At 40.1% G+C, this 26,339-nt stretch overlaps 1 protein-coding gene across 11 annotated transcripts in view; it reads right to left on the bottom strand.

Annotated features, from left to right (window-relative positions):
• The window catches only part of DMD (dystrophin), a 1,027,161-nt gene that overhangs the window by 112,028 nt on the left and 888,794 nt on the right, over window positions 1–26,339 (bottom strand). For all 11 annotated transcript variants that reach the window (XM_079972189.1, XM_079972196.1, XM_079972191.1 and 8 more), the window contains 2 exons: window positions 24,851–24,929; window positions 11,584–11,644 (listed from right to left, as the gene is read on the bottom strand). In XM_079972189.1, coding sequence (XP_079828315.1) covers window positions 11,584–11,644; window positions 24,851–24,929 — 140 coding nt within the window. The remainder of the gene's footprint in view (window positions 1–11,583; window positions 11,645–24,850; window positions 24,930–26,339) is intronic.

Below are 26,339 nucleotides of genomic sequence, written 5' to 3'. Positions count from 1 at the left end.
TATAAAAACAACAACACAGGCATTGCAAAAACAGGCTACTTGTTGCATCTCATGAAGAAAGGCCTGCCTCAGAATACCACACTGAAACAGCTGGACTCTGGGGTTTTGTATAGTTTTATAGCATAGTTTTTTGTAAGCACAATAAATATTAAATTGAAATTTGCCAAGCAAGTTAACAAAGTATTTGAAATGCTGAAGCTGGTCAGATCAATGTGTAGTGTATTCATCAGTAGCATAAATGGAGGGACCAGAGCTTTATTTATTTTCAGAAAGGATGTGGACACTTGAAAAGAAATAATGTTTGTCTAAATGTTTGTCTAAAAGACATGACCCAACAGATGCCAATAACACAAGCATGACAATGGTGCATACCACAGTTTAGAAGCACAGTGTTGAGTTGCTGAGGTCTTCGTTCAAGTCTTAACAGGTAGATTTTAAAGGCTAGAAAACCCTTGAGAAACTAGCTGGTCTTTACTGGTAGAAGAATATTTATCTCACACAATTAGAAGGACAAGATCACTTCCACATCTCTAGAAACTAATAGTCTGCCCAATTGCTGCTCTATTTCGCCGCAGAGTTCAAGGCAGATCTTAAATTGTTCAATTGATTTTATAATTATTAAAAAACCATTTCTACCATTTTTCCTGCCTACAAATACTGACATATCATTGCCTATCTGAGACAGCAGTTAACTTAAGCTAGCACATTTCATTTTAATGAATATTAATAATTTAAACTCCTAATCGTTTAGAATTGGAATATCATTTTGGAAACAAAACAAATATCTAAAAAATAGGTACTGTTTTCTTCATACTCAGGGAGCCCCAAAGCATGCAGAACTATATAAGTTTGTAAATTAAAAGCTCACTATCTGGAGAAGAAACTTCTGCATCATACTAAATGGCAAATAAATGAATTTGTATCTTTATAGCCACCCTTTGCTTGGTGTGGGAGGGCATGCTGCTATCCATTCACAGCTACACTATAGTCCTTTAATTCTGCATTGATAACTACGGGCAGTTTTCATTCCACCATGGGAGTGTGTGTCTCAAGGAACTGAAAGGCAGGTAGATTAGACAAGACTATCAGTTAAGTCTATGGTAGAGTGTTCATATTGAAAATGTCAGTAGGGAGAAAATCAACAGGGAGAGACTGAGAGTTCCATGCAGTGTATCCTGAAGCTTATACTATACTCCTTCTCAGGGGCACCATTTCTAGGGAGCCCTGGGGGCCTGAGCCCCCACAACAAAAATTGGGGGGCTCCCAACGTAACACCTAGCGAGGCCCTATGAGACCTTGGAACCTGACTTCTGGTGCCACAGAAAGTCAGGTTCTGAGGCTGCAGGGCATGTGATGTCACACACACTGGACACCTACAACCTGGGGCCCAAGTTGGTGCCCCTGCTCCTTCTCTAAGCTATATAACAGTAAAATATTCAGGTTCAGAGCTGACAGGTAGTTCCAGTCTGAGTCCTTTAGTAATATGTTGTCCAATAGGGAAAGAAAAAGAGTCTAGGGATATGCTGCAACATGTTGCTGTAGTCCAGGGGTCGGCAAGGTTTACCTCGCCTGGGCCGGTTCACTCCAGCGAAGATCCCTCTGTGGGCTGGAGTGTGTGTGTGTGTGTGTGTGTGTGTGAGAGAGAGAGAGAGAGAGAGAGAGAGAGAGAGAGAGAGAAGAAAGAGAGAGAGAGAGAGAGAGAGAGAGAGAGAGAGAGAGATTTCCAGTGTCTGTGCAGATGTGATTTCCGGCGTCTGCGCAGACTCAATTTCTGGTGCCACGGAAGCAAGTCCCCGCGCCACGCTGCACCGGTTTAGCGTAGCGCATGGGGACTCACCGAGTGGGTGGCTCGGTTGGGGGTGGCTCGTAAGCTGGTTAAACAATCCCCATGGGCCTTAGGTTGCTGACCCCTGCTGTAGTCTGTCTTATAAGAAATAACTTTAGAACTTCAGTATTCAATATGCTTCAAATATACAGGTTAGCTAACTGCAATGTCTATGATTAATCAGTTTTTTGCTTTTCTGGAAAATCATGCAAAGTCCACTTCTGAATGTAATTGAAATAAGAAATCTTTGGAAAGAAATGTTTAAGGGCAAGGGGTTTACAAGACAAGGTTTTAAAAATAGCTGCTTCTCTCATTTTTCAAACACAGTTTTCAATGTAGTTAATGTTCAAAAGGTATATAGTATGCTCAGGACCTCACACTAATGTAATAGAGCTGTTGCTCATAAGACTAGATTTTTCAACATGTACAATATGCTTGGAAACATGCTTCAGATGAAGTTGTTGAGACTTTGACTTGATATGGGTATTTTTTTCATAAGTGCCTCCTTATCTTCCCAACCCCATACAAACTAATAGAACAATACACCTGGAAGAAAAGAGGCTCCAGCTTTCTAAAACAGTAGTGTGTGTGTGTGTGTGTGTGTGTGTGTGTGTGTAGTTTTCCAGAGCACTTGGATTGGCACAGAAAAATTAACTGAATTATTCCAGGTTTTAGGAGGGGAGGAGGTGGATTTGGGCAATCTGAGGGGAGCTTTCAAAAGGTTGCTCATTACTGCTGATTTCTAAATATGAAATTCTACAAGACAGTCTTCTATGGCCCATCCACAACATATGTTTAAAGCACATTTAAAGCATACAGCTTCCCCGAAAGAATCTTGGTAACTGTAGTTTACATACCACAGAGCTACAATTCCTAGCACCTTTAACAAAATACAGTTAACAAGATACTATAGCCATGTGATTTAAATGTGCTTCAAGTACATGCTATGGATGTGAGTGGCAAACTTGAGTACCTTTTTCACCTCTGGGAAGCATACTGAAAATTAATTAAGATGTTGTGTAAACATGCTTTTAGTAATGCTGAGCACAATCTCTGTGTCAATAAAAGACAATAAAATAGAGGTAGAATAGAAAGAGAGAATGCCAAAATAAAAACAAATGGTTATATGCAAAGTTGTTGGTGCTCAACAGAAAGCTAGAGAACATGATTGGAAATCTATGAGTAGGTTAGCAGAGTTAGTGGGAATTTGTGTTTACTTTTTTTTTTACAATGTTATCATCACAAGGCTTAATTTGTATGGAAAGTTACATATGGATCCCTATCAAAGAGACACAGCCATGCTCATGAAGATCCATCTGGTGTTATTTCCCCCAGGAGGCCAAAGTCACTCAACTGTTATAATTTGAATACGAACAACAACAAAAAAGGTTATGAGGGAAATAATTTAGAGAAAAGTACTGGAAAGAAAAATAATTTCATACTGCACGGTTCCTGTGCAGATTCTCCCTCCTCCCCGCCATGTCCAGTTGGAAGAACATGCACAGCATGAAGAGCCAAAGGCAAGTATTGTTACTGAGTTAGATATAATTGAAGAAGGATGAAGTCAGAGATTAGAACAAAGAGAGAAACTCGTGATACCATGTCAAGGAGCATAGGCTGCAAGGCTTCATTTGAGGAAGACCTCAGTCCTGGGACCTGTTTCCACTGGCGGAGGAAGAGGGATGTGGTGGGTGTGGTCTGCCCCAGGTGTCATTCGGGGAGGTGACATCGCTGCGCCGCCCCCTGGGCCGCTTGCTATGGGTGGTGCCCCCCTGGGGTGCTTGCCTTGCCCCCGCAGGCGGCTAGCCCTACCCCGGGTGCACAGCATGTGCACTGCTCTGGGTGCTGGAGCAGCTAGCTCCGCCTCTGCCTGTTTGTACTACTAGATAAATAGATAAGGATTTTTAAATTAAGTGTCAGTCTTAAGCAACAGGAAACTATCAAATGGCACACATTTAACAGAAACATCAACAGATGGCTCATGGTTGGTTATTCTGCCTTCAGTGGGAAATGTAGCTTCCCTACTTAAATATTGCAAACATGGCATCACAGTGCTACTCGAGGTGCGCGGTGAAAGGTTTGACTGGTAAAGTGGAATCAATATAGTGTTATGCCAGGCATAGGCAAACTCGGCCCTCCAGATGTTTTGGGACTACAATTCCCATCATCCCTAGCTAACAGGATCAGTGGTCAGGAATGATAGAAACTGCAGTCTCAAAACATCTGGAGGGCCAAGTTTGCCTATGTATGTGTTATGCGTTTGTGGGGTGCCAGACCACTATGATCCTCAGATTCAGCAAGTAAATTTAATTAAGGCTTGGGGTGTTAGAAAGTGTGCTAGAAATGTCTAATCCTTGGATATTACAAGTGTTAAAAGCTAATTAAGCCAGGCTAGCCTTCTGTGTTGATGTGATTGCCTAGGTGATGGGCTATAAACGGAACAAAGGATCAAAGGGACTTGGTGTGAGGCAGCAAATGTGCGGGACCCTCTCCCTCAATAGATTAAAGCCAGAGTAGAGAGTTTGGAATCATGTGACCAAGAAGCAAAGCAGCAGGCAGAGTATGGTGTTTGATTTCTGTTTGAAAATAAAGCTGTGATTTCGGGAGAAACAAGTTCCTTTTGGGGTGTTGATGCTTTGAACCCCTCCATCGTAGACTCAGGTTGTAAACAGAACCATAGAATTGGAAGACATGCTGAGGATCATCTAGTCCAATCCCCTGCAATGTAAGAATATGCAGGTGTCTCTTATGAGGATCAAACCTGCAACCTTGGTGTTTTCAGCACCACACTATAACCAACTGAGCTATGTGTACATAAACCACATATCCTAAAAACACCACAGTTTCCATTGTGCCTCATTTCCAAAAGGAAACATGGACCTTGATTAAACCCCTGGAACCCCTGGAATGTTGCACCAATCAGAGATTGGGGTGGCGTGCAACGCTGGTGTCAACAGTGGGATTTGTGTTTCTTGGAGGAGGGCCTGTGAGCGAGGTGTTCCTGAGTTGAAATGGTGGGAAGAACAGCAACACCCCTTGAGCAGCTTAAGAGAGGGAAACAGCAAAAAAGTGGGTGCCAGTGCCAGCAGTTGAATCAAATGGAGCAGAGTGGCTGAGATGCCTCCATGGAGAGGAGAGAATGGCCATGCGAGATGAGGGCCATACCATTGATAGGCTACAGGAAACTGGAAGTGACCCAGGAGCCCAGCTGCAAGGCACAGAGATGGAAGGGGTGGCCAAAGAAATCCAGAGCTGTCTCTGATTTTTCCACTCTCTGGGAGCCTGAACAACAAGAAGAAAGTGCTGCAGAGAAGGGTGAGCCGAGGAGTTGATGCATGGCTCTGAATATGTATATTTTAAAAAACTGAAAATGCCTCCTGCTTTTAGGGATGCTTGAATAGTTGCAGGAGTGTGCACATGTGGTACTAAACAGTAAATGTACAGAAAATAAGTTGTCAGGCCACAGCCCTATCCAGAAGCATGGCACTCACACCTGGAAACGCTTACTCTTAATCCCTGAAGTGTGAAGCCTCTATAATTATTTAGTGGTGAAGGAAATGTACTCTACACTGGTTCAGGGACACTATCAACTATTCTATGTACAGATGCACAAATTAAGGCTTGGCTAAAATAAAAGAGTGTCAGAAGCCTACTCTGCTTACCGTATATGCTTCTTTCCACAGGACTTTGAACTGATGCAAGCCTATGTAGTGTATTAGCCTTAGGAGAAATGGGATTATTTGTAAATTATGCACCAAAGATAATATGTGATCTAGGAAGTATAAGATGTTGAAGGTGACAAAAAGACTAGATTGGGGAGCTGCAAGGAAAGCAAAGCAAAGGAAGATCTGATAGGAAAAAAATAATACTGTAGCTGGCATTTTTTTCTGTACAGTACGTATAGCTAAACACCTATGATATATTGTTTAGTTTCTCTTGATACTATGTCCTGTAGTTCATTATTTACCTTATTTACCAGGCAGGCATTTCCTGGGTGTCCAAGCGGACATTGTAATCAAATGCAACTTTTATAATGTAAAGCAAGCATTTTTTTATATAAAAAAAATCATTAGGAAAAGAAGCAAAGGGAATCTGCTTGATTTATTTGGCCAATCCATATGGGAATAGCTTCATAAAAGTTGAACACAGTCCTTGCAGATTGCAACAGCTGAAAAAGATGATAATCCTGCAATTGTCATAAGAATTTTGTAGGCAATATACTACCACATGGCAAGAGCGGAAAAACCATTTTAACAGGTTGTATGATGTTGGCATTTTTATTTTTCGGAAGCAGCAAGTGATATAACAGCACTCAGTAAAAGTCCTCTTGTTCAGAGATCCTATCAGCCTGGGGTAGGACCCTTGATGTTCTTTTCAGGCTTTTTGCCATGTGGTGCATTTTATGGAAGGGTGAAGGAAATAAGGATGTCTTTCTTCTTTTCAACCTATACATTTGCCTGCTAAGCTATATAACAACAAAGGGTTTAGTTTTGGGGCTGGCTTCCATATATATCTGAGCATATTATTGCAATATATTGAGGGATGGGGTAGGCTTAGAAAAGTAGGAACGGGGGGAAATGTCATAGCCAATGGAGGGGCCCTGCAGTCATGTCTCTCTCTGCACAAAAACCCGATGGAATGGCTACTAAAAGATGGTTGTTTCTTAACATGAAATTACCGTATTTTTCCCTCTATAACACGCAGATTTTTTCTCCTAAAAAGGAAGGGGAAATGTCTGTGCGTGTTATAGAGTGAATGTGTGGTCCCTGGAGCCGAAAAATCAGGCAAAAATCAAATCGCGGCACTTCACGGAGAAGGGAAAACTGAAAAGAGGAAGCGGCTGCTTTCCTGCATTCTGCCTCAGGGTCTTACTGCTCACCCTCCTCTGTTTCGTTGCTGTGTTTGCTGAAACGGAACAAAGAGCAGGGAAAGCCCCTCCCCTCCAGGCAAGCAGAGGGGAATTCCTCTCTGTGCTCGGGTGCTGCTGGGGGAGAGGGAGAGAGAGGGGGGAAGTGAGAGAGAGGGGGGAGGGGGAGGGAGAGAGGGGGGGAGGGAGAGAGAGGGGGAGGGAGGGAGGGAGGGAGGGAGGGAGAGAGATGGCTGGCTTGGGTGGGGGGAAACTTTTGCCTTTCTTTCCTCCCTCCCGTTAAATCCCTCTCCTGCATTCTTAGCCAGCTGCTTCTCTGCACACCCCTCTCATGTCCCTTCTTTGTTTTTCCTTCGCTCCCCACTTAAAATGTGGTTACAAAACATAGATCCACATGGATCCTCAGGATCTTTGCATTGGGTCACCCCAAATTCACCATCAGATCACATAGCATGTCCATGGCTACAGCCTGCCCCCCCAAAAATCACGCACCCACTGTTGCCTGGGGCTGCAATGGTGCAAAAACGTGGTTAAAAAGCATGGATCCACATGGATCCTCAGGATCTTTGCATTGGGTCACCCCAAATTCACCATCAGATCACATAGCATGACCGTGGCTACAGCCTGCACCAAAAAAATCACGCACCCACTGTTGCCTGGGGCTGCAATGGTGAAAAAATGTGGTTACAAAGCATGGATCCACAGGGATTCTCAGGATCTTTGCACTGGGTCACCCCAAATTCACCATCAGATCACATAGCATGTCCATGGCTACAGCCTGCACCAAAAAAATCACGCACCCACTGTTGCCTGGGGCTGCAATGGTGCAAAAATGTGGTTACAAAGCATGGATCCACAGGGATTCTCAGGATCTTTGCATTGGGTCACCCCAAATTCACCATCAAATCACATAGCATGTCCATGGCTACAGCCTGCACCAAAAAAATCACGCACCCACTGTTGCCTGGGGCTGCAATGGTGCAAAAACGTGGTTACAAAGCATGGATCCACAGGAATTCTCAGGATTTTTGCATTGGGTCACCCCAAATTCACCATCAGATCACATGTCTGTGGCCACAGCATGAAGCCCAAAAATGATACATCCACTGTTTCATTCAGAATGTTTTTTCCCTTGTTTTCCTCCTCTAAAAACGATGTGCGTGTTATGGTCAGGTGCATGTTATAGAGCGAAAAATACGGTATGTATCCCCATCTCTCTCACTTCTATAGCATTACAGAACAGCTGCTGATAGAGGACAGTTAAGGAAGAGGCCTGTTGAACCTGGCTTCTCAAAAGAAATTATGGAGGGATCCTATAGTCGAGGCATAGGCAAACTCCAGCCCTCCAGATGTTTGGGACCACAGTTCCCATCATCCCTGACCACTGGTCCTGTTAGCTAGGGATGATGGGAATTGTAGTCCCAAACATCTGGAGGGCCGGAGTTTGCCTATGCCTGCTATAGTCCCATTCCTCCTCTCCTGGAAACGACCTGTCCAGACAATAAGTTGGTTCTCCTTGTACCTTATTTAGCTCTATGTCTCTATGTCTTTCTACTTCCCTTGCCAGTTACCTGATTCCATTCCCTCCCAAACCTGGTTGTTGGTTATTTCCCACTAAATCTATCAATATTGTGTGCCACTGAATTTTAATGGGGGTGGTTGGGGGCTTTCCCCTTTAGGGCATTTTTCCTAAGTACTTTTTGTACTTTGGGGAACCTTAGGTTGGCCTTCAGACTTGATCTGCACCTCCTGGACTAATAAGCAGATGGGAACTTAGTGATATAATGGCTGTTGTTATTCTCTGAATGTTACAATTCAGTTCTTGACTTAGATAGGTATTGAAATGCATTTAAACCTGTTATATTTAAAGATATATGTTTAGAAGATATTTACTTTGATATCTAATGAAATTATAATTTCTGAGTGGATTTCTTTTTTTAATTCACATCTTAAAGCATAAACAGGGAAGAACAGATTGATGTTTTAATACATGTGCCAGTGACATGGACCAAACATATAAACTGACAAATAGACTGATCGGTCCACACCTAACTTGCTTGTTAACCACAGAGATGGCAGAAATATGAATTCACACTATGGTAAGAAAAAAAGTAATACATTTCAGACCCAAACAGAAAGTGTCATATGCTTACTAACAAGGTTGGGAAATGACGAAAGTGAATGGGTTAAGCCTACATCTCTATTTGTTTTCTGCCTCACCTTATTGAAGCTGGCAGCAATAATAGTCCCTAAGATACCAATGCAGACAACATAGTAACATGATAACGGAAGCACTCTCTGTTTAAGGTATTTTTTTGGAGATTCTAGTAAGAACTCCTAAACACCATCCTAAGCAGATAATGCTTCACAAATGGTGTGGTATTTGTTAAAAGGAACATGACAAGTAGGCATCACTATGGCATACAACAGCTGATCTGCTCCTATGGCAAAGCCACAATTAAACTGCACTCAAGGCTGAGTGGCCCACAAGTAGGGATGTTTGGTAATAAAGGCATGGTACAACCATCAGGGTTGTGGAGGCACCAGTGGTAAATCTACTTCTTCCCACAAGGGAGTGGATGGAGAGTAAAGTTGTGCCAGGTGGTTAGCTTGCTTGAAAGCCTAGGCCAGGGGTCTGCAACCTTTAAGACAAAAAGAGCCACTTGGACCCGTTTCCGAAGGAAAAAAACTGGGAGCCATAAAACTAGTCATTATAAAAATAACTTTTTTGTCACTTTTTTATTATTTCTTTGTTTGACCCTTCAGAATTACTCCTCCTCATAGAAATAAACGTTAAATTAACAAGTTACCTTTTTGTGTGTGTGTGTGTTCTTCACTCCCCTTCAAAACAGTGACCAGTGTACATGCCCCCTTTCAATGCAGTGACCAGCGTACATGCCCCTTACAATGTAGCGGGCGGGCGGGCGGGAAGGTGACGTCGGGACGGTGCGTGACTAACGCACGCACCGCCCCCATGCGATGTCACAGCCAGTGCAACGCCCGCCACAGTGGGGAGTGTCGGGGCGCACAATGCGCCTCCTCCCCTCGCTAGTATCCGCCCCGGAGCCGCGGCAAAGGTGTAAAAGAGCCACATGCGGCTCCGGAGCCGCGGGTTGCAGACCCCTGGCCTAGGCCAATCTCCTCAGGGCTTGCAACAGAAAGAGTTATAATCAATCCCTTGGCTGGACTTAATAGACACGCCACATTCCTTTAATAAAGTTGTGGCCTCTTTAATCCCAGCTAGTGTTGTGTTTCTATTTTCTTCCTCCTGCAAATTGCAATAGTTTAACCACAATGCAGAAACTTTAATGACTGTTGGATGCTGTTAATTAATCAACTAGATAAATATGATGCTGTAACTGTCAAAACCAAGTGGCTTGATGTTGCCTAGCATTGAGACACCAAAGAGGATGTTGTTTATGCTTTTGAAGCAACTATTTTCTGATTTATGAACTCATAAAGTGATCTGTCACTGAAAATGTAGAACTGATGAGTTAGGTAAAAAAAAAATCCAAAATTCCAAGCATCAAGAAGAAAATGAGAAAAGCACACATGAACAATCAAATATGCAAGAAAGACATCTCTCAACATATGCTCTTATGTTCAGTATCAACAATTTATGTTGCTTTGCAGCAGAAAATCATGTCCAAATTCAGAAAACGTTCAGATATGATGTTTGCTTTCTGAACAGGCAAGAAATGTACGGTAACTCCTTTGAGAATTTAAAGACCAATAGCAAAGAAATCAGACATAGAGCAGGAGCAATATAAAGGCTGGACACCAGCTTAAGATGTAAATTTTCCGTATTTTCAAACAACAGCTAATGGTCTTGAGTTATGCAAGATGTGTGGGCACAACAAAAGATTAATGCAAAATGCTGCTGCACATGATAAAAATGATTTGCACTGAAAAATCTGCAAATTAAAAAATACTTAATTGTACACATTTAACACGTCAATATATTGAATTCTAATATTAAGATGAGATAAATTATAAAAAGTAGGGTGACTGCATTATTAAGCTCTTTCTACCCATGTTGGCAACAAAGTAAAAACTACAGAGAAGTCCTTTTTGTGAGATCCCAAATGCAATAAATAGGTGAATTAAAAAGTGATCTTTCTACACAAATCAAAAAGCTTGTAAAAGTGATAGTTGAATAGACTATAAAAATTAAATGTGTGTCACAGGAAATTGTCCCATTCTCTGGTACTCTTTTCATGGATGAGTTGTCCAACCAGTGAGAGAACTATATAATGCATATCACACTGAAGCCAACACTCTTATGATCTATTCAACTATGACTTGAAATGTTTAATTTTGAACAGAAAAAGAGGCTGCTTTGCATGCTCTGATCCCTAACTGAAAGTACTACCAGTTAGCTATGCCAACGTGTAAATAATTTTTGAAAGAGCTGGAATCTGCCTCTTTGGGGGCGAGGGTATTTTGATTTCACCCCAAACTCCACCCCCTTGCAAAATTCAGTCTAGGGTAGATTTTAGGAGCAGTATCTTTTAATACTGATTTTCTTTTTTATTATCAAGCAGCAAAATAAGGTGCAAGATGTTTAAAGCAATGGTAGCTGAACAGACATATACAGTCAAAGAAAGGACCAATACACATTATCATTCTTCTTGAATTCTGAACTTTTTAAAATTGCATTTCAAATGTATATTGGTGATTATACTGTCTTTTAACCCCAATGAATCCTCAGAATTCTTTGTTATATGTAAATCTTTTTCTATGCTATCGATGGAAGTGGAGGCTACACTTTAAACATCCAGTATGAACCAGTAGGCTCCAAAAAGAGTAGAATCCTCACAGTTGTTTCAAGGCAAGCTAAGATAATTAGTTGACAGCCCCAAGCATTTAATCATAATAGTTTGATACTTACTTGATGTAGTAGGGCACTTTGTTTGGCGATATTGCCCTCTCCCAGGGGCCCTGGACAGAAGCTGTTAACAAAAAACAAAACAAAAACGAAACATAAAATCAAATAAAAGAGACATGGAGGTCAAGTTCAATGCAAACAGGAAAGACAACATTAATCTCTGGAATTACAATTTTACACTTGGCCACACTGATATGGGTCTGTTTGCTCAGTTGCCCATGAAGGCAGGAAGGATTAACCTGCTGTTCAGAAATTTCTACTCTAATCTGAGTGAAATTGAACTCATTCAGCTGCAAAGATAAATGCAAAAACCTCTTCAACTACTAAACTTAAAGAAACGATAAGAAACTGAAGAAGCATGCTGCCTGTCTTTTGGGACAGAAATTTTAGGGCTTCCGCGGCCCTTGCTTCCTGCTGCCTTGTCTTCTACATTTTCCTCTTAGTTGATTAATTGTCATCAAACAAAGTAATACCTTGGTTTTCTTGTCAGAATTGAAAGACTTACCAGCTCATGTTCCTTTTTTGCTTCCATTGTCAAATGCATATATTATAGAGTTTATTAATAAGATATAATGAAGATGCTGGTGTGAGCACATAAAAATCCAAATGTGCACAGAGGCTGTGAAATAGTGTTGTGGTCCCTACAAATTCCAGCACTTTAAGCACCACATCACATTCAAAGTCTAATGAAATTCACCTGTAATTACCCTTTAAACAAAATACAGCTGAATACTATGAGTAAATTTCAAGTGATTTCTTTTTAAAGCCAAAAAACACACAAAAATCCCTCCACTTAGAACATGTGGAACTTGGGGTATCTTCATCCATTTTATTTTCTGGTTTTAACATCTTTTAAAAACACATTAGCAAACAAGAAACAACTAGCAGACAAAATGCCTCAATACATGTGAACCAGACAGAGGGCCTTCTCGGTGGTGGCGCCCGCCCTGTGGAATGCCCTCCCATCGGATGTCAAGGCGATGGACAACTACCTGACATTCAGAAAACATCTGAAGGCAGCCCTGTTCAGGGAAGTTTTTAATATGTGATATTTTAGTGTATTTTTCATTTCTGTTGGAAGCCGCCCAGAGTGGCTGGGGAAACCCAGCCAGATGGGCGGGGTACAAATAATAAATTATTATTATTATTATTATTAAGATACATTATGTATGTATTTTCCTATAGCAGTGTTTTATGTTAGATGCAACAGTATCATGGAATATTTGAATTAGCTGAGAAACTTTATTCTTCATACACTGAATAGGGCATTTAACCTACAGGTTGCCATGTTCCTCAAGAGCAGAAAAGTGGTCATCCCTAGTGCATCCATATATCATGTACATAAATATATATGCCAGGTAATTATAGCATTTCTTGAAGTGGCATTATCTCCCCTATTTGTGAATTAATCTAGTCAAAACTTACTATCACATAATCTTATGTAGCAAGCATTTTTGTTTTTGTTTTTTTGTTTTTAATGAAGGCAAGCAGTCATCTTCACTGGAACTAAATGCCTTGGAAATAAAAAACAATTCTGTGACGTTCTGCATAACTGGATTTAATGTTCCATCAACAGATTGTGCTGAGGCTGCCCAGCGTGCAGTTTTTGCTCTGCTGGGTGATGCCAGCCTTGCATAAATTTGAGTTAACAAAAATATGTGGTACCTATTTCAACTCTGCTCTAAGAATCATGATCTCATTTCTGGCACAAGCCCAAACACTGCAAACAGATGCTTCTTATCTCTGGATACCAGTAGAGGCTTACCATCCATTACAAAGCTAGTCTAGGTAATAGACATGTATCTTTAATTCCTAGTAAGACCATTTTTAGTAGTCAATCAAAGGAGACTGTATGGAAAATGGTTTTTAATATGGCCAGAGAGCTCCCCCCTGTGTATTACTTGCTCAAGATAGATACAATTTCCTATTTGCAGAAGAATATTCGAAAGTGCCTTTCTGTTATGGTACTGCTCAATGTAAAAGAATGTATTATCAGGCACACCAGAAACTATCTGAAATGTTGATTAGGAAAGAGGAATGTATTTCAAACTTCTGTGGCTCATTAAAATAGTTGCATATTACTCTTTTCAACTTAAAAAAAGGAATACTAAAATGTTTCATGATTATTACAACATGCAAGTATTGCTTTTTAAAAACAAAACAAAGCATAACAATATATTTCACCCTAAGAGGTCAACTATGTGCTAATTTATATATTAATATTTTAAAATAATTTATATTATTTTAAAATTAATTGTATATTACTGAAATTAGATGCAGTGCTATGTATGGCACTCCTGTGCCTTAGGATTGTTCCATTCATGGTGAATACAAAGAAATGCAAATGGCTCCCTTGATGTGACTAGGATAGTTCTGACAAGTGATGGAACTGCATATGAAAATTGGACCCTTGCCAGGCATCCACCAAATGACAGGATCAGGATGGTAGCACTTTACATTGAATCCTTACGTTTACACTCTGCATATTGCTCATAAATGTTAGTTTTAAGTGATTGTGTGTTTTGTAAGCACAGGGAGGTGTGGTAAATTTATCAAATGAAAACTGCAGTTAATTCATGAACAATGTAATGAGATACAACCTTTAGATAAAGCTGTGAGTTAACAAGAAATTCTCCCCATCTCCATTTCAACATGATTCTCCCAGTCTCCATTCTATCCACCCAATAGTACTGCAAGGCAGGTTAGGCTGAAAGACTCAGACTGGCCCAAGATTATTCAGTGAGCTTCATACGTATATGATACTTGAATACTGCAGTGCACAAGTGAATTCTATTCATCCACTGTTGTTCTCAGCCATTTCTGTAGAAGTATAGCACTTTCCCTGTATGCTTTTCATTTTGATATTTGATTTTTAAAAAAGTGGTAAATAGGGAAGCAGCTTCAGGAACTAAGATTGTTTCTAGAGCGGCATTCAGCTAAATGTTATGCAGAGCAGACCTAGTGAAAGTAATGGAACCAATTTAGTCGTACTCATTCATTTAAATTAGTTTGCATAAAATTTATCCATCGAATCATCAAATTGTAAAGCTGGAATGGGTCCCAAGAGTCATCTAGTTCAACCCCCTGCAATGCAAGAATCTCAACTAAGGCATCCACGACAGACAGACATCCAACCTCTGCTCAAAAACTTCCAATGAAGGAGAGAGCATCGTAAATAGTAGAAATGAAATTTATTACCAAATGACATGATAGCACCTGGATATCAAATTACACACAATGCTGGTCCCGTTATTGGATGCAGAGTAATGAGAGAACTCCTTCAACTACCTAAATAATGGTAGATCCTATTTGACTCCCAATGCCACTTAAGCTTCATCTTAGTCAATTTTTTAAAAAGAAATAAAATATTTGTAGAAGTGTTGAGAATAAAATGATATTGCTGCTCTGTAATTTCCTCATAACTGGCAAAAATATATAACGCGATAACAGAGTAAGCTGCAAAACAGTTTACATTCTTTTGCATTTTAGCATAATGACATATGATAAATTAAAACAAGCTAAAGTTGCAATTCTTTTTGAATTTTAGGGTTTTGTTTGTTTGGAATAGTCCTACAGATGGAGTAATGGTTTCCCTATTTACCCATTAACTCCTAACTGTGGGACACTATTTTCAGCACATCTGTTTGATTAGACAAGAGGGGGGCAGAAATGTCAATTTTGATTCCAAAATCTTAAAATCAGTGCAATAGCTGTTTCTGAAGCACTTGCCTGCTTAAGAGTTCTGGAGAACTCGGATGCTTTGCACATTCCTGCGACTTTGGGTAGGTTCTATTAATGGTATTACACATCTGTGGACTTTGGCATTTTTCTTTCTTCTTATCGATCAACAGAGCTACCTTTACTCATTATGTGTCCTGAAGAACTATGACTCTAGCTGTTCAGGGTGGGTGGAATCTACAAATAGAGGGAGATAATCTTCTAACACCTGGAAATTGATTTTGCAATTTAAGGGTTGTGCTCCTGCCATCCACTAGGTAATACTCCATTATTTGCCTTTAATTGACTCTTTTATATTCCAAAACTAACCACTGATAAAGACTGCCATGTTTCTCTTCTCCCCTCTGCCTGCCGAGGAACCTGGTTGTTACATTTTCATGACTGATCTCGGTTACAAGCCAAATTTTCCGAAACAATGAGGAAAGCAGCCTTTGCTTCTTTATCACAGAATCCTAAGTGTGTAACTAGTTATATGTAGGGCCTTGGAGGGGTTCACTCAGCATGCAGCCTCCATCTAGGAAGTGAGCCTACAAACTGGTCTCAGAATCAGAACATCTAGCCCAATTTTTGTATTTGTTTTTCCTTGTCGCACCAACCATGAAGTATCTTGCCTGACGGAGAGTTCTGGAAAATTCAAAAGCTCACTTTGGCTGATCCTTAAAAAAGGTACCATTCAACTGTGAACTTTGGTGTTTGTGCCTAAATATTGTTATTATTGTCATTCTGTTTTCAAATATAATGCAGACTGTCTTGCACATACACAGAGAATAAAATGTTTGTACTTCCTAGACTTCAGAGAGTGGCAAATCTTCTATAAAGGTTTCAAAGTTTGAAGTTGTGCTTTATTACCTCAAGTCACACAAATGGAATTTTGTAAGGACTGCAAAAATCTATATGGCTAACGAGAGTTACTTTTTTTTACCAGCTACAGTATACATCTACTGCATAGACAACATCTGTCTCTGTAACATTAAAAACAGTTCACTGCCTGCTGCAAAGTCATCCACAGAGCGTAAAATCAATCTAGGCCTGGTTTCCTTGCATGTCACAGTTCTGCAAACAGCAATATTACACACACACCTACTTCATTTGAAGATTGTAGTGTATCAGGAAGACTGTACACTCTGTTTGGTACGTTTTTAAGACGTACTATTTGTCACACATTTCTCCTAATTAACAGAGCAGCTCTATTCCTATTCTGCATCTCTATTGACTTTCGTACTGAACTGATGATGTTCCTAATCTCTTCCTGTGTCTATTATTATTTATGATTCCATGACGCTTAGAGCTCTAACTTTTGATCCTTAGTTTTAGAATGAAACCCGTGCCTTACGGTCTACCAAGACTGCCCAAACCATGATCCTGACAGCAATGTTTTGGTGTCAAAACAACCAGCTATGGCCATGAAATATACATGGCTGTAGTGTCATCTATTTGATGAGCAGCTGTTGAAAATAAGGCATCCAACAAAAAATGGCATATCATATAATGTTGCTGTAAGCTGCCCAGAGTGTTTGGGGAAACCCAGACAGATGAGTGGAGTGTGAAAATAATAATAATAATAATAATAATAATAATAATAATAATAATAATAATAATAATAAGCCTCTGTGACACTGTTCCAGGGTAATTTCCACTGATTATTACAATGATAAATGTATTCCCGTACTTTGCTGAAAGTGATTGCTGGACAATTACATATAAAACATACACATATTTCATTTACAGATTACAAAAGTATTTATAAAATCTAGAACATTCTTCTTAAATACAAACTATAATCAAAATACAATAATTTTGTTACAGGGACAATACAAGTACCTGGCTTTCTTTTCTGCAGAAGGGCTGACATGATTATTGATCTAGAGGTGCCAGAAGCACTGAGCCACCACATCCCACTTGTCCAAGATGTAAGACTTACTTTGGGCAGGAGAAGGTGAGGGCAGCAGCTGGTGATTCAAGCCCTGATAGAGTGCCTTTTCCTGCTGGCAACTGTAACCACGACTACAAGTCTGATAATTTCAGGGGTGGGCGAGGGGGACATCATTTGTGATATGTGAACCACCTGTATCCTGCTGAGAATTCTGGGATTTCTGTTTCCAGTTCCTGGTGGGAAAAGATGCACTAATGGAGCCCGATATTGCACACTACAGCTATCTTCTCTTGAGAGCCAGTGTGGTGTAGTGGTTAAGAGCGATAGACTCGTAATCTGGTGAACTGGGTTCGATTCCCCGCTCCTCCACATGCAGCTGCTGGGTGACCTTGGGCCAGTCACACTTCTCAGAAGTCTCTCAGCCTCACTCACCTCACAGAGTGTTTGTTGTGGGGGAGGAAGGGAAAGGAGAATGTTAGCCGCTTTGAGACTCCTTCAGGTAGTGATAAAGCGGGATATCAAATCCAAACTCTTCTTCTTCTTCTTCTACCTATAAATTTCTGGGCCTTGGGGCAAGAGGAGAAGATGGCAGACACTTTGCAAATGTTCACATAGAATACTTGCAAACCTCTCAGGCCTTTGTAAGGGTTCAGTTGCAATGCTGCCAAAGGCTCAAACCCTTTTGGGGAAAGCAGTGGTATGCATATGGTACTTCAAGTGAGGAAACAGCATGGGAGGAAACTTTGAGAGATCTTATCATGGATCTCCCACATCTCACCTTGTCTGTCTTCAATATGGTAAAACAGAACATGAGATTATGCCCCACACCCACAGATCACAGAGCCGCAGATCACAATGCCCAGTGAACTGCAATAATAATATGTCTTTCTTTAAATATAAAATAGAGAGCAAATATATGGGGGTTGGTTGGGGGGGGGATGAAAATGGACCATGTATTAAGTTCACTATCAACACCTGCTTATGCTTTCATCTAGAAAGTGCTAAAGCCTGTAACTTTCAGAACTCAACACAAATTCTCTTTCTAGCCTTAAGTAAGCAAACAACTGCAGCCCTTAAATAACTGCATGAGCACCACAAAGTAATACTTTTACTCATCAGGTTCATAATTATTCTTTGAAAATATTTAAATTGGGACATTTCAAGGTAAATTAAGCTAAGTGATTACATAGGTATTTTGAAAATGTTGGACTTAACATTGATGCCAAGCACAAGGGAAATGCTGAAATAAGAAGTATTATCTCAAAATGTAACAGAGACAGAGATGGGAAAGGCATCACTCCAATTCTAGGTCTCATTCCAGACTACTTGCTATAGATTGTCAGGGGCTTAAGTAGGTCTAGTTCACCTTTAAAATCTTGCTCTTGTGATCAGACCCTGCTTGCAAGTTTCTCACAGGTATCTGGTTGGCACAGAATGTTGGACTGATCCAGGAAGCTCTTCTTATGTTCTGAAGTATGCAGAAGTTTATCTCTTACATTTGGATGGCCCTGTTTTCTTTCAGCTACCCAAATTAGTTATTAGCGGAAAAGACTGTGTTGCTCCTGGGCAATGGAACTCTTTGTCATACATTTCCCATTTTCCTTAACTGTGGTATCTAGCAGTAATCCCCAGCATGTATATGTTTTATTTACTGATGGTGTCAAGATACTGATAGCACACTATTCTGTTCTGTTGCATTAGTTAACATGCATGGTATCACTATGACTGGGTACGTGGAATGTTGCTTGCAGAAATAAGGTTTAATTGCACATACAATGTGACTTTAAAATTGGACTTAAATATTCATATTTTATTGCCTTGACTCACTTCATGACATGTTATGTAAATATAGACAATAAAGCTATCACAATATTTGCCACCACTGTATTGCTAACTATAAATAGAACCTGTGGACTAGGAAGGGCTCATTAACACACTACAGTAGTTCAACATCAGCACTGTAAAGCAATGTGATTTTTGAAAGGCCCAATATAAACTATTATGAAATGCTGGTAGTCTTTCCTCCGGCTGCTTTTTCCCCACTCTACCTAAGCTGGGCTCCATGGCAAAGTTCTTTTTCTTACTCCCTCTTTTGGTATTGGCAACTTCAAAGTTGCATTTGTTCCAACGGATATATAAAAGGCATATAACCCTGCTGTTGTGCTTTTCCTGAGGCTTTTGTTCATACAAATAAATTCTTTTGGATTCCCTGTGTTCCTTTTATCATGATTCTTGCTTTCTCAGGGTCTTTCTGTGACCTTAGTGCCGGGCCCTTGCCCTTTCAGTTATGACCTTCCTTTCTCAGAAATAGGCTCACAGAAGCAAGGACCATCTTTCAGTCAACTCTTTTAGGTTCACATTCAAATGCCTGACATCCAGAAATTATATTTGCATTTGTGTCCCTTACTGTACTGATCCATATTCATTATCTCAGATGAAGACTTTTCACCCATGTCTTTCAGATGAAGATTCTCTAATGGAATCTACTTCCCTTCCAATGCCTGCTAAAAGTCTTTGGGAAGTGGCTTGGATTCTGTGAACCAGGAGTAGAAGGAAGATAATTGAGGAATTATCTTCAATTCTCTCTGTCTCTCCTGCACCGTGCAATGCTTCTTCAGAGGGTCAGGGGACTCACCTGAATGACATGGGATGGGGGGTGCAGTAGAAAAGGGAAATGGACAAAAATCAGGTGGTTTCCTTATCCAAGTAAAATGCTACTTGCACAAGGTGCCTCCACTTAGGTTTGGGCAACCCAGCAGCCCATATGGCCTATCCCATGCTGTTAAGGTACACCCCCTGGAAAGGCTTTTCAAAGGGCACAGGGAAAAGGGAGCAACTATGTTCCATTTTGAGAGCTTCCGTCTGCTTCAGTTCTCAGGATATCTGCCGCTGACTCTTGCCATCACTGTAATATTGTTTTATCTGAGTGAAATGGGTGTGGTCTGCTCAAACTATTTTCTCTCCAGAATGGAGATTAAAAGATACTGGTACTATAAGTCTGTAGCAAAATCCAACTCCTTAAGGTGCTGGTAAGTTTGGTCCTTGAAATGCCATGACCAATCTCTCCCCATCCTCAGTGGACTTTCATGTCTCTTAAAAATTGCTGTGTGTGTCAAGGACTGCTTCTCCCCGTATAGACCGATCCAGACCCTGCAATCATCATCTGAGTCCCTTCTTCGTATGACTCTTCCATTAGAGGTCCAGAGGGTGGCAATACAAAAATGGGCCTTTTCTGCAGTGACTCCCCATTTGTTGAATACTCCCCCTAGGGAGGCTCACCTTTATTACATATCTTTAGGTGCCAAGCAAAAATGCTTTTCTATAACCAGGCCTTTGGCTGATTAGCATTCTATGACCTTTTAAATGTGTTTGTGGGAGGAAGGCTATTGGTTTGTGTTTATTTTATTATGTGTTCTCATCTTGTATTTTTATGTTGTGAACTGCCCCATGATCTTTGGATGAAGGGCAGTATACGAAAGTAATAAATAATGGTAATAATTATAATAATAATAATTTGTTTGTTTTAAAAGAGTGATGCATGATCACACAAGTGATATTTCCAGGTTTTGTTTTCCTTTGAAAGGTGGACAAGTCTACCTGAAGCATGGGGTGGTAGTGAACAGATGCATTCAAATTTCTTTTTCCATAGCAAAGACAGGAGGCTGTTTTAAACTTGGATTAACTTCTGTAGACAAGCATAAATGGCATTCAAAGTGACAAAATTGTAATAACTTATAAATAACTAAAATAAAATAAGTTACATTATTGTAAAACCAAATAGAATGTTTTTGTTAACGAGCTTCAAAAGAATAGTCATATTTTACATATAAAAGCTACCATGCTGTAAAATGTGCAGTTCAAAAAAGAGTTTTACTCCTCTGCATGTGTGTGTCACAAAATAGTACAGATAGGAAATGTGTCCAAAATATGCTTGTGAAAAATCAATTTATTCTTAATAGCACATCTTACTTTAAAAGATGTACCTTCTAAAGAACAGGCATGTTTCTTCTTGGCCTGAAACCCCAGCTTTATTCCTGATGCCAATTACAATGCAGCTGCTCAATAATACTATGTTGCATTGCACACCCAAGTATTGCCACGCCTGGTGGCCCCACCTACTTCATTAATGATCTGGTGTAGCCGCAGTAAAGTCATTTCAACACATCAGCTCACAATGTATTTTACTTTGATAATGAAACCTCAGCATCTTTTCGTTGGTTTTCCCTAGTCATGCATCAAACAAGCAGCAGGAGACTATTATCCTGTGCCTATGCTGTATTCCACTGATGCAATCCTTTAAATATGGTTTTGTTATTTACTTTCCTATAATCGCAGTACAATAGGCCAAAGACGTGGCTTTCAAACAGATTCATTTCAATCTGTGCCTTGCTGCTTTGATGCTGCTTCAAGTAGTCTTTCAAAAGACTTCAAAACATACTGCATAAAGGCTGTACCAGTGATAACCATCTCTTTCCCCACCCCCCACCTCCAGTGCTGAGTTAGAGGATTTTATTAGTTGCCATTTTGAAGTACCTTTTCTGCTGTGGCTTTTTGTTCCTCCCACCATTTCAGTTAGTGGATGTAGCATAGTGCCCTTGCTTGAATGTAGTTTTTAAATGAGTACTGATCACTACCAACTTCTTAGTGGAGGTCATGAGAGGACATTATGAAGACTAAAACACTTTAATAAGCAGGTATGTGCATCAGTTTTCTCTGTCCTCAGTTGGGCATCAGTATAATAGCCTTGCTGAATAGCACTACAACTTGCAAATGGAATACGTTTCATCCTAAAAAGTAGCCATTGTCATTAAAGATACCTTAGCTGAAAGCAGGGAGACAGATGCATATGATAATAACCAGCTGGAAACATCTGTACTAACTGAACATGAAAGAATATTTTGAAAGAAGCAGCTTTGTGAAAAGCACAGTAGCTTCCAAATTACTTGTGCAAGGCCTTGCTTTACCCCCTCCCCAAATTTCCACCCTTTCCTTCTCTACAATCACCAATGAGTTTAAACCCTTGTCCACAATGCGTTGAGAGTAAATCTCATGCTGCAGTCCCAAGAAACCATTGTTTCACTTTCTTGTGTAGACACATTAACAAATACATTGTATGTTGAGTTTATAATGTATTAATTTGTGGGTGCTAAATGCCTGGATTCTCTAAACGTTAGAATTACAGCTTGTGAGTTAAAACGGGATGTCAGACCTGTATGTCTTAAATTGTATCATTAGACCGTTTCTAAACCCTCTGAAATTACCATGAGTTAAGGGCTAATTAGGTCAAGGTAGTGCTTTGTAACCCAGACTAGTTTCCCTGGTGGTGTTAGCCTGTGGGGTAAGGAGCTGCTTAGCACAACAGTGCATCAAAGGAACTCACTACAGAGTGCAAAGAGGTGGGGCCCCTTTGACTCCAGAGAAAAAGCCAAGAGTTTAGGGATTGCAGTTAAGAGTTATGCAACAGTGAGTAAGCATTGGGCTGGAGAGAGAGGCAGAGAAATGGCTGGTGTCTGTTTAAATCCAATGCTGGGCTTATGGAAGAGGCAAGAGACCCTCTTGGAGTGTAATGCTGGGGATCCCTCTAATTTAGACTCAGGTTAATATATATGTGTAAATAAACCATATATTATAAAGACACCACTGTCTCTGTTGTGCCTCATTTTCCAAAAGCAAACACAGACCCTGCGTAAAATGTGCCTGAAAGTCCTGTACTGCTGTGGAGATTGGTGTGGTGTGTAACAAGATGCATGATTTTGTAGCCAGCAAATAGAATGATAAAAACAAGTTCCAGATCCTGCAGAGGTGGTTCATGTATATATCCATAAAGATGCAGAGAAGACTGATGGAACTAGTGTCTTAAAATCAACCTTTGCAGGATTCAATAGATCACCACACCTGCAGATGGCTTAGTAAAAGTTGAAAGATGTTTATGTAGCTGCTAGGACTGCCTCTTATTCTCATAAATGAGGCTGCCTGTGTGTTCCGTGTTCCTTTGTTTGTTTGTTTGTTTTTCAAAATTCAACTGCCCCTTTGTATTCACTGCCCACTCACATCAAGGATAAAATTAGGTACCCTGTGTTTAGTATATATTCCATATATTTTTTGATATAAGATTTCTAATGAGTGGAAGAGTCTGAAAGCTACAAGTAGCACTATCTGCCTGGCTCTCTTATAGATACTACAGAGACAACCTGCTTTATGAAATCCTGCGCTGGAACTCCAACCCTGTACCTGCAGTCACAACAATTTTGGAACTATCTTATGGGTCAGAATAGATGAATGCTTTCCTGTTTGATTTTGATAGAACAAACTATTTTTCCTTGCTGCACATCACTTGAATCTTTATAGGCATGCTACCTATGCAGAAATACTGCATAGTGCAGAAAAATTATCTATTTAGCAAATATTCTCCTATAAAAGCCACAGTGAAAAACTGTCTCACTCTAGACATACAGCGAGGTGGCAGAATACTGAGGTGGTTATACAGTTCCACTTCATATTGCTGGTAATATATATAGCTATATAATATTTTAAAATTTATATAATTTTTGAATGCTTCCCCATCTCCAACAAAAATAAAGCTCTTGGGGGGGGGGAGTTTTTTGTCACTTCCTGTACTAATAGTCTGCTGTTAAGGGAAGATTCAAAAGTGTGAGCCAACATTGGCAGTTTGAAGCAGTACAATCCATGTTACCAACCCAGAATTCATTCTGTTGCACGTTTAGACTATGCCCAAGAAATGGAACCTTGGATGAGGCTGTGTAAATGGGAGTAGGATTTATTCTTAATGGCTCACAGTAAATTCTATGAGACAGTGAAAACTAATAGAAATCTTGAGACAAAATTGAAAGGATCTGGCGCTTGCCTCTGGCAGTTTAGCGTATGCTCACTTCACCACCCTATCGGTTGTCACGGGCTGCACCCAGATAAATGAATAGCTTCTATTCCCTCCTATAGCAACAAATAAACAATAGTACGTATATAGATCAAATTCTAATGAACAAGATCCTGTAATCATTTGAGTCAATGTCTTTCTGTACAGAAAGTTCTTCTTAAATGTAGACAAACATTGGAAAGAACGAATGTCATACTAAAAAAACCCAAGTTGTTGGAAGGTGGCAAATGTTGTTTGCGCAAACAAACACCAGATAAGTGTGGTAAACCTGTTTCTTTCAACTATATTACCTCAAGTAGCAGGTAGGGGTATATTTATTCCCAGGTTGAATACTCAACCATGGCAGCGAAAGTCTATACGTAAAATACCAGCAAGATGGCTAGGTTACCTACAGCCCCTTTCCCTGGCATTTAATTTTCTGTACCTTGGAAATTATATTCGCACCAGGTGCCCAAAATCCAGGGACACCCTAGTCTGAAGTGGAACAGTCACTAAATAGGTTTACCACTTTATCTTGTGTTTATGAGTAGTAGGTCATAATTTTAGAGGCTTTTTTTGCATCAGAACTTTATGAACTTCTGAGCCAAAGTTTCAATTCACACTGAATCTTAACTGCTTGATTACTAAATTGTCCACAATGGTAGTTTCTAATCAAAGGCCAGACAAGAAATCCTAGCTATCATTTCTGTAAAGACTGACTACATAACAAACTTTTAATAGTTTCTTAAGCAAGTTAGCAACAACAACAAAGAACAATTACTTACTGGAAAGGAAGTGCTGAGAAGTAGGACCGAAATCTCGGTGGGCCTCATGCAACTGCCTGATACGCTCATCAATGGACACCTGCACAGAGGGAAAATGACTCAGTGTAATAAAGGAGACAATAAGGTGTCTTGTTAAACTTCACACCCCACCCCAATAATCCTGCTAACAGATGTCAATACAGCTAAACTTACTCCTGCAACAATTTGAAATGGCAGAATTAATGCTTTAGACAGGGAAAGAACATTTTGTTGGAATCGTGTACACAGTTCTATTCACACAAATCCAAATGAAGTAGATGCCACACATACATGTACAATTACGTGCAAGAGTAATGTGTTTGGAGTCGTGCCCATGAAGATAAAAGCCAGCTTAAATCCAACAAACTTTCCACCTTCTAGATACGGTTTCTTTTCTTATCAACATTAAAGTGACAAGTCACTTTTCTGTTTTTTGTGATTGAATATATGTATTGTAATGTTGTGAAATGGAAAATTATAAATAAGCAGTATAAGCTGCAGCAATGCCCATTTGGAAAAACCTTTCTTAACTTGGAAATTTGCCAGGTCAGTGTGAAAACCCCAATGTAGGTTTTGTTCTGAAAGCCTCCAATAAAACATTCCCCAGAAATCAAGTTTTAATATATGGTTTATTTAGTGTGGATCATTTTCAGTGGTGATTGCTACTCATATTTTGGGAAGGGCACCTTTCAGGGTAATGGGCTGGCTCTGAGGTTTGCTGTCTGAGATATGGGGTCGTAAATTGGGACAGGAGCTGCCTGTAGGACCAACCTGTCTCATCTGCCTGGAGCAATGGGGGTCTCAGGAAGGGGAGTGGGTCTACCTACTTGCCTTCATGGCATGGCCTGGGAAGCAAGTAAGTTGGATAGTGGTAACTCTGTTTCCTGCAGACAGGAGTTTGGGTGCCCTAGCGGCTGCAGTTTTAGTTCTATGTTGAAGTTAGTTCTGCACCAATAGCTGTTTCCCTATGCAGGTGTTTTATGGATTTAATCTTAAAAGCAACACAAGTTCAACCAAGCCTTTGCCTCTTTTTTAGTTATCAGGTCGCAAATGAAGTTTTCATATGTAGTGTATTTATTGTGGATCTTTTTCAGTGGTTATTGCTGCTCATATTTCGAAATAATTTGGTTCCTATGCTAGTACTAGTTTTGCTTATATTGTTATATTTTTCAGAAAAAGTTAGGTAAAGACATGGTTGAGAATAAGTCAGGTCGTTACAATGGCAAAGCAATCTCTCCCCTTACATGACAAGCAACGTTTGAGTGATAATCTGTATCCCCCATCACTTCTAAAACGCCTTTCCTTTCCCAACGTATCATTTTCTTTTTGTTTTTTCCATGTTTCATCCCTTCCAATCTGGCTTCTGCTGTCACCATGCAACTGAAATGGTTCTTAATGTTGCTAATGATCTTTTAGCTACATCTCATGACAATTTAGCTATTCACTTCTTACTCTTTGATCCTTTTAAAAG

The sequence above is a fragment of the Podarcis cretensis genome (genome assembly GCF_951804945.1).
Source record: "Podarcis cretensis genome assembly, chromosome: 4".
Taxonomy (NCBI): domain Eukaryota; kingdom Metazoa; phylum Chordata; class Lepidosauria; order Squamata; family Lacertidae; genus Podarcis; species Podarcis cretensis.
Note: the sequence above shows the minus strand (reverse complement) of the source record. Positions and strands in the feature narration are given on the sequence as shown.